Source organism: Arachis ipaensis, chromosome B05, assembly GCF_000816755.2.
Source record: "Arachis ipaensis cultivar K30076 chromosome B05, Araip1.1, whole genome shotgun sequence".
In the NCBI taxonomy this organism is placed as follows: domain Eukaryota; kingdom Viridiplantae; phylum Streptophyta; class Magnoliopsida; order Fabales; family Fabaceae; genus Arachis; species Arachis ipaensis.
The window spans coordinates 17,301,764-17,311,554 of record NC_029789.2 but is presented as its reverse complement, the minus strand read 5'-3'; the positions used below and the strand labels follow the sequence as shown (position 1 = coordinate 17,311,554).

General features: G+C 37.4%; 1 protein-coding gene across 2 annotated transcripts in view; it reads right to left on the bottom strand.

The window, feature by feature from the left end:
• LOC107643158 (far upstream element-binding protein 2) overlaps positions 4,973-9,791 on the bottom strand; it is a 6,229-nt gene continuing 1,410 nt past the window's right edge. The window contains exons 4-8 of one of the 2 annotated variants that reach the window (XM_016346732.2): positions 9,366-9,551; positions 9,174-9,275; positions 9,003-9,077; positions 8,638-8,754; positions 4,973-6,410 (exon numbers count right to left, since the gene is read on the bottom strand). In XM_016346732.2, coding sequence (XP_016202218.1) covers positions 5,136-6,410; positions 8,638-8,754; positions 9,003-9,077; positions 9,174-9,275; positions 9,366-9,551 — 1,755 coding nt within the window. In that variant the 3' untranslated portion in view covers positions 4,973-5,135. The remainder of the gene's footprint in view (positions 6,411-8,637; positions 8,755-9,002; positions 9,078-9,173; positions 9,276-9,365; positions 9,552-9,791) is intronic. The other variant, XM_016346734.2, reaches the window with a different exon arrangement.

Here is a 9,791-nt window from a genome sequence, read left to right as displayed (position 1 = left end):
GCTAGCATGACCCAACTTTCTATGCCATAGCCATTTTTCATATTCAAGAGAAGTAAAACATGTTACATTTTGTTCTTTCTAGTCCTCAAGAGTCAATCCATACACATTATTGCACCTTTTAGTCTCAAATAAAATATTTCCAGTTTTTTCACAAATAACCAAACACACATGCTTTCTAAAAATAACTTCAAAACCTAGATCACACAGTTGGCTTACACTAAGTAAATTATGCTTCAAACCATTTACAAGAAGAACATCATTTATACAAGATGAGAAGCTTTTACCAACTTTCCCAATAGCCACTATCTTTCCTTTAGCATCATCACCAAAAGTGACAAATCCTCTATCATATTCATCAAGCTTTATGAAGAAAGTTGTCTTTCTGGTCATATGCCTAGAACATCCGCTGTCCATATACCACATATTCTCCTTCCGTTTGGATGTTAGGCATACCTATTCAATGTGGTCAGCCATAAGGCATGGCTGAGACTTGGTTTCGGATTCCTCATCATCTTCAGAATTGTTTTCTAAGTCTTCCCAAGAAGCCATCAGTCCTTTCTTCTTACCCTTCTTTGGCTTTTCTTCTTTCTTCAACTTAGGGCAATATGACTTGAAATGCCCAGTTTCTTTGCAGTTGTAACATGTCACCTTGCTGAGATCTCTCCTTTATTTCCTGGAGCTGCTTTCCTTGCTTCTCTCCTTGAACTTCACCATTTTCCTGAATTTTTTGGCAAATAACACAAATTCATTTTCAGATGAGTTATCATTGGATTCATCATCCAGAGGGTTAGTAACAGATGAAAAAGCTATTCCTTTCTTTTTTGAATCTTTTTTTCAAATAGGTGTTTTCAAAAGCAAGTAAATTTCCTCTCAAGTCATCATATGTCATAGAGTCAAGACCACTACTCTCAGAAATTATTAATGCTTTTGTTTCCCACTCTTTTGTGAGACATCTTAACACTCTTCTCACAAGCACAGATTCAGGATACTTGATTCCCATAGCATCCAAGCCGACAATGATGATGTTGAAGCGCTCAAACAATTCATCAATAGATTCTCCTTCCTTCATTGCAAATATTTCATACTCTCTGTTTAGCATATCTATCCTGGTCTTCTTTACAATGGTGGTTCCTTCATGTGTCACTAGAAGTTTGTCCCAGATTTTCTTTGCCGTTGTACATCGTGATACTCGTCGGTATTCCTCGAAGCTGATAGCACAGTTGAGTAAGTTGATGGCCTTGGCGTTGAGCTCAACCTTCTTTCTATCTTCTTCGGTCCAGCTTGCTTCTGGTTTAAGAGAGACAACTCCTTCGGCACTTGTGATGGTTGGATATTGGGGACCTTCCAGGATAATCTTCCAAAGTCTATAATCCACTGCTTGCACAAAGATCTTCATTCTCTCCTTCTAATAGGTGTAGTTTTTCCCATTGAAAAGAGGAGGTCTGTTGCTTGACTGTCTTTCAGTCAGGTTGTAGGACACCATATTTGAGCCACTGTTTTCTGCCATCTGGATCTTTTCTCCAAGCTGCAAAGCTTGATCTCTTTGAGACCAAGCTCTGATACCAATTGATGATTTTTAGTGGCTAAGAGAAGCGGGTTGAATCTTAGCCCCTTTTTCACTTCAGTAACACTTGATGGTCTTTGAAACAATTTCTGGAGACTTTTTGCCTTTTTGTCTCGTAACCAGCCACGAGACTTTTTCTTTTGTCTCATACCCAGCCACGAGACTTTTCTTTTTATCTCGTCGATCAGCACGAGATATTTTTCAGTTTTATCTCCTGGGCAGCAGAAACAGAAATGGAGTAGAAGAGAGGGAGAATTACACCAAGATATATCCTGGTTCAGCTGCTAAGTGCAAGACAGCCTACATCCAGTCTCCATCACAACAATGATGGAATTTTACTATAATCATTCTTGATTACAAACACCAATTTTCCTAGGAACTACCCTTCCTATCCGGGACAAATCCAGAATCTAAAACCCAATCCTGAACTTGACTTGGTCACAGCCAAGCTTTCAACTGCCAAGTGCTAACCCAGCTTGCAAGGGGATTCCCACAGAATCATGAAACACAACACAGATGTACAAAGAAACTCTAAGGACATCTATGGCTTTTTTCTTTTAATTTTGCACTCTTTGCCTTTTTCCGCTCTATGACTTTTTCATACAAACTCTTTGCCTTTTTTCCATGAGACTCAAGACAGACAAAATTAAACAGAAAATTACAAAATGAAGAACATTGAAGGAGAAGAACTTCTGTTAGCTTAGGTAGCTATAAGAACTCTGTGTCTTGCACTCTCACTCCTTGCTTCAAGCCCTGGCTATTCACCCTTATTTATAGGGAGAAGCCTCCACGGTTGAAACCAAACAAACCAAGCTAATCTTCTTCTTCTTCAAACCAGAATCGGTTCGGCCAGAGAGAGAGAGAGAAGAGATAACCAATGCAAAACCCAACATGCAATTACCTCTAGTCCTTCCTTGGTCACCAATCTTCATCAATCCGAGCCCTCCATCCTTGCCTTGCTCTCCAAGATGGATTCCTGGCCCTTGATGCATGCATGATGATGATAGCTTCATCTGATCTAATCTCTACCTCTTCCATCACGTAGCCACTGTAGCTACCTCCTGTGGTGGTTGAGCAGAATCAGAGTCAAGCCATCCCTCCAAGGATCTTCTTCTCTGACCGAGATCTTCTCTTCTATTTTTGGGTATGGAGAAGCCAAGATCTCTTCACCAAATCTTACCACAAGTGTTGAGAATCTTAGCCATAGCGTACTTTTAGTTTGCTTTTTCTTGCCATCATTGTGATGGTCTTGTGGCGTGCTTCTTCTTCTCTTCAGTGGCTCAATGTTTCTTCCATAGCTTGCTGTGTAATGACTGAAAGAGAGGAACAAGTAGAGAGAGAAGTAAGAAAATATTCAATGGATTTGAGCAATCATTAATGTAACAAAGAGAGAGAACAAAAGTAAACTCAAGTTTTCCACTTCCCTTTGCTGAGTAGCGTGTAGAGTCATTAAAGCCATCAAATCAATTTCTCTCTCTCATTTATGTTTTCAATGCTAGCAAATTAAATTTTGAAATCCATTCTAAAATAAGAATGGGATCCGTTAGAAGCATTAAAACTTTGCTTTCTTTGCTTAATGGATTCGGATCAAACTTTGGTCTATTTAGCAAAGTTTGTTATTGGGCTTGTATCACAAATTCTGACCCAAATAACAAAACAAAAATTCAACCATAAGGATCAAAATAATTTTGTATCAATGCTGAATGTGTTTTCAATATAATTGGGCTTGCAACATATTTCTTCTCTATTCGGCCCATATGCAAAATCTGCACCGACAAAATTATCAATCAATACATATGAATTAAAATCAAATTAACAATTTTGTATTTTAATTAAGTTAATAATGTTTGTTCATCATCAAATTAAATTTAGAGCTTTTCAAACTCATCAAGTTTAGATAAGCTCAGCTCATTAGCTCGTAAGCTTACTCGATTATATATATAATATTAAAAGTATAGATTAAATGCATATAGGATATGCGTATTAATAATTTAATATATATATATATAGGACATAAATAAAAAATTTATAATTGATAGATAAACAATATATTAAATTTATTTTTTTAAATATTTTTTAATATATATAAGTTATAATTTATTGATATAGAATTATACATTATGTTCTGATTATTTGAGCCAGCTCATGAGCTTTCGTTGACCCGAGATTGAGCTTAAGAAATAGGCTTGATTGTTAATGAGTCGAGTCGTAAGCCAAACTTAATTTTCGTGAGTTGAGCTTGAGCTTGGTCTAGCACGGTTCAGCTCGGCTCACTTCCATCCCTAATGGAGGTCTACAAAACAGACAATAGCAGCAACATTCTCTAATCATGCTTAAATACTAGCGATAAATGAAGCAAGTCGCGAGTGTTTTTTACTCAAGAATTTAATCCAATATATTTTATCATCATGTAGACTCACTGATAGGAAAATAGCTCCAACTATTCTGTTTGAAGATAATACAGCATGTATTGCTCAACTTAAGGGTGAATACATCAAAGATGATAGAACAAAGTATATTTCTCTCAAATTCTTTTTTATATATGACCTTCAAAATCAAGGAACCATTGATATCTAACAGACCTGCTCAAACAATAATCTGACAGATTTATTTACAAAGTCACTTCTAAAATCCTCTTTTGAAAAATTGGTACATCAAATTGGGATGCACAGATTTCGAGATATTAAATAATGTTGACAAGAGGGGGAGGTTATACTCTTTTTTTCTTGGTCAGGTTTTTGTCCCTATTGAATTTTTCTTAACAATGTTTTTATTGAGGCAATTCTCATCATAAAAAATATTGTACTCTTTTTTCTTTACTAATTTTTTTTTATTGTGTTTTTTTTAATAAAATTTTAATAAGGCATATTCCTAATGAACATCCAAGAAGGAGTGTTACAATATGGATGTCCATCAATTAAACACCCATGGTTTATTTCTCCAATCAAAACTATTTGGGCGGTTCAAAATTTTAAAAGTGAACAGTACAAAATTTTCAAAGTTGGACTGAACATTAATGAAGCTTAAAAAAGTAAACTTCGTACATGTATAAATAGGAGGAGTATGGTCGAAGACCAAACACACAAGAATAACAAAACACTTCTTTCCATATACATACATTCCAACCTACGAAAAAATGAATTATCAAAACTTCAGTTAAAATATCCAAACAAATTAATTATCTCATATAATCAATTGTTTTAAACAATTATACAAATAAAATTTATTAAAATAAACTTAATTTTTCACCATTTCTAATCATTCTTGGCCTATATTGCTAATCTAGCTGCCCAATGCAAGAAACTATCGATCAGCTTCGTGTACCAATGAATTATGTTTTACTCATACTAGCTGCACTTTCCCAAATTCTTATAACCAAATCACAGAATGACAGTTCAGAGCATATTAGGAACACATTGGTGATAAACGGAAGTATTCAACGCACCAACTTAAAATTAGATTTTGTCATGTTCATATTATGATGCGGTACAGATTACAACAAATGGAAAGTTACACTAAGACATCAACTACAGCATCTAATACTATAATAATGTAGTCACTACAAAAATAATCATCGCGGTGCACCATACACTTGGGTGGAGTCATACTGATAAGTAGGCTGAGGGGACAATGTCTTGCCATATGCAGAGGGAGCACTCGCTTGTACAGCCGCATAACCAGCAGACTGAGGATTAGACTGCTCATAGCCAATCTGAGTTGGTGCAGGTTGAACATAACCTGGCTGACCACTTGGTGCTGCACTATATGTGGTTGCAGTGCCACTGGCATAAGCAGGATCTTGGGGTGCTTGGTAGCCATAACCTGCATTGTTGTTAGGAGCCTGCTGGTCGGGGTAAGCTTGCTGTGCAGAAGGGTACGACCCATAACCACTAGGAGCAACTTGCGCATAACTTGCAGCTGGCTGGGAAACCGGCTGACCGTAACCAGGTTGTACAGTGGGTGGAGCATAAACTGGACCAGATGCAGGCGGTGGGTGGCTATAGTTATCTGCAGCTGGAGCAGACCCATAAGAAGGATATGATGCTTGAGTTGGCCCAGAGGATGCATACGGGTATGGCTGTTGCGTGGGCATATTTGTGCCATATGATTGGGCAGGAGTAGAGCCCTGATATGGCATATCCCCTGGTTGAGCAGCTCTAGGATGACCATAAGATTGAGGAGGCTGCCCCTGTGGTGGCATGCCATATAATGGTGGCTTGCCATACTGCTGCGGTGCACCATAACTAGGTTGGGCCCCAGCCTGAGGGTAGGCTGGTTGAGTGTTCATGTGTCCTCCATAGGGATGCTGGGAAGGAGCACGATTTTCAAACTTGGAATCATCATATCCTTGTCCATAACCTTGTTGAGGAAGCCCTGCCTGTGCATAAGGTGGCTGATGACCATAATCATGGGTTTGCGGCTGTCCATAATTATAATTTGCTTGTGCTGGGGATGGGCCCATAGAAGGTACAGGGGAAGGACCAGCACCATGCGGAGGGACAGAACCAGGGTGCTGGGAGGATGGAGGAGCATCAATATGACCCCCTTGCCCTCCATAATACTCGTAACCACCGTTGTGTGGGGGTGGCCCCTGCATGCCATGGTGAGGCCTTTGCTCCCAACCAGAACCATAGCCACTCCTAGGGGCCATATGTTGAGGATAATTTCCATACGGTGCAGGAGGATAAGATTGATTATGAGAAGGATATGGACCACGATGCTGATAATCATATGCTGTTGGGTGGCCAAAATGAGAACCTCGTTGCCCCCACTGGGGATGGCCACCAGATCCACGGGGTGGACGATAGCCCTGCTGCCCATAACCACCAGTTGATGCCCTGACAGGCTATTCATGCAAAACACAAGGCAGAAGTCAGTAAATAGAAAAATAACTTAATGAGAACAATAGCTCAAGTCAATATGCTGTCTAGAGGTAGGTTTGGTTTTCAGGCAGAATTGTATCATAATTTTCAAATAAATGAGAACACAGCAAATTTCATGCCCATTAATCTTTCCTGACCAGTTGAGCACCTACATCAGTGGATGATTACAGCAACAAGGATAAACATTGTATTATACCAAAACACAGTTGAAATATGTTGAACTATACATTTAAAATTAGTGGCAAGAAGTCAAATAGATTAATTTTATCATCATAATATCATACACGAGGCACAACAAGTCATAAGAACTAAATTTTAAGAACTACTATAATGAGGAGCTGGAAGTGTCTTGAACTGATGAAATAACCAGGCTGTTGAAATAATATAAAATCTGTAGCATGCCATGCATCTCAACTCAACCGAAGCCAATTAACTAAATGCATAAAATCACACCATATGATTGATATTACCAGTTATACTAGAAAAAAGATCTCACCTCAGCAAACAACGTATGAAAAAAGAGGAAGCCTGACAGTGCCAAAAGAAAAAATCAAAATGCACTAAATTTGAATGTATTATCACCAGTAACTAGCTAAAGATAACCAACATTAGAAGAGACTATACAATCATAGTTGAGTAATGGCACCTAACATACTATCATGTTATAATAAAATTGATCTAAAACAGCATACAGAAGAGACGCCTATAGAAGAGAATGAAGTGCAAATTTTAATGGATACAGAGCATTAAGTAGATTAAGAGAATCACATCAGAGCATTCAACATTCAAAACAAATTCAATTGCCATATAGGATCAACACGGTTATTCTAAACTTTCGTACTTACAACACTCAAAACTCAATCCAATATTTAGTCCTTTCAAACAAGTGAATCATTAGGTCAAAGATATGTTAGGTACAATAACACAATATACTTCAACTCATCTCTGATCACATGACAACTACAATAGCAATTTCCCAGACCTCAATGAACACCACAGGACATGAGTTGTTCAATTTAGTATTTTCATTACAGAATTAAATACACACGCAGGAGTACAACTCCAACACAGTTATAAGCATTAGACGTCATAACTTCACCAAGAATGACTCTTTCCTTCGATCTCATGCAAATCACACAGCAGCTCTATTTGAGCACCAAGGCCAGCACAACAGTCTTACTGAATCATGATTTTTAACTTTTAAGTCTTGAAGCAATCTTACCAACCATTAAACATCCTGCAATCCGAGGTTCTAATGCCTGCCACCTCTCTTCAGTGGATGAGAGTGAATATGTTGTCTATGCTACATCAAGAAAGCAATGCTGACCCCAGGGAAAAGGCAATAGCCAAATCTGCAGTTTTAAATCCAACCAATTCGAAATTGGCACCTTCAAGATAAATAAATTATTCAACTGACATCGTGGTTTACACATACGATCTCCCTAGACCATTTTAATTGACGTTGGCATGGATTATTGATCAATTTCCAAACTCACAAACACCCTTCAGGTGATCTATCTCACTTGTATGGCAACAATTGATAAACAGTTCCATAAATGGATCATACAGGCACACTACACAGGAATATCTAGATCCCTATTTTACAAAGATTCTTATCCACAAACAATCATTCTTCAATGTTCAAGGATTTTGCATGGCAGTTTCAACTTAAGTAACAAGTTGACCTTGTAATTATAGAAAATTTGTAAAATCAACCACCAACTATGCATGCTTTCAAGAAGGTGCAAATAATGACATCCTTCTACATAGTACTTCTAGTAGTTCAGCGTTTCTCAAAAACAAAACTCTACAATAAATGTATTAAGCTATTACCCAATAACTCCAGTGAAAGGTGATGTATACATCTCAGTTACCTATTCAAATCACTGAAGAAACAAAAGTTGGTCTGAATAAGAGTACGAACGCAATAGTACAAGATTAAAAGGTTGCTCCAAATCAGCAAAAATTAATATGCAAATTGTTCAGAGATTCAATAGGAGACCAAGCTAATTCATGAGTTGTATCTAAACATAGAGCCATGACATAAATATTGTGATAAGAACAAACAGCATTAACCTTTTAGACAATGCAAAATTATAAGCATCAATGAAAGAACTATTAAGCACAACTGTTCACTAAATTGCTAATATTGTCTCAGCACGGGATATAGATAGAGAATAAAAAACAAACCTGACTCATGACTTCTTTTATCAATTCTTGAGCAATTTCAATTTGTCTCCTATCCCCAGTGACTTGGACAGTCCTTTCTTTAGAATCATCTCCTTCTGGAAGATGTTGAGGTATCAACTACATAAGGTAAAAAGAATATCAGGCTCCAAAAATAACATGAAATGTACAAAATTCTAGTAAAATCTCAATACTATGAATCACCCAAAAATTCTTTTTGGATGATTCATTTTTTTTTCTATAATACAGGAAGCAGTGCTCTTGTTAAATGGAGCGTACTCTTGAACTACACAACGCCCAACTTTTAATATATATTATTGTATCAAATGGAATAGAACCGAAAGCGGTACATGGTAAACGATAACAACTACCTGGATGCGTGCCCCAGATTTCGTTTGCAGACCTTTAATTGTTTCCCCACCTCTCCCTATGATTAAACCCACCTGCATGCATAAAAATAAAGTGTGACTCAAAGTTGGAATATGCATCAAGACAAAAAAAAGAAATCTAAGAATATAAATAAATTATCAGCTTATCACCTTTTCATTTGGAACTTGTAACTGAATTTGTTCAGACCCCATAGTAGCTTGAGCAGGAGAAAGGCCACGAGCTACAAGAGCAGGAGACCCCCCAGCATCTGCCTGTAGAATCCCCAAAAAGGTAAATAATGTGTAGAACATGGTAAAGAAAAAAAAGGAGACCAACTCTTCCAATTGGTTACAGCATCTGACCTCCGCAATCACAGCACTTATCAGCTTTTCTGCTTTATCTATACTTTCCGAACTTCCTATCAGTTCCACAGACCTTGTTGCAGCTTGAGGGTCTGCATCAGCATCCCTAGTGATCTGAATCTTGGCACCAGAATTATATTGCAGGTATTTTATTGTATCTCCAGCCTTTCCAATAAGTACGCCAACCTTAAACACAAAGGTAATATATCTTATCAAGGAAACTGCTTTCCAAATAGTTATATTAATTATTAAAAGGTCAATTCCAAAGAACAGAAGATGGGTTCCAGTGAGGACATAAGAAAGCAGATATGAGGACATAAGAAAGCAGATATGGGCGTCTATATCAGTGTATCATAATCAATTTTTGCTAAAACCTTTGGATAAGGCATAATTAATAAAAAAGATATAATGCAAAAAAATAATAAT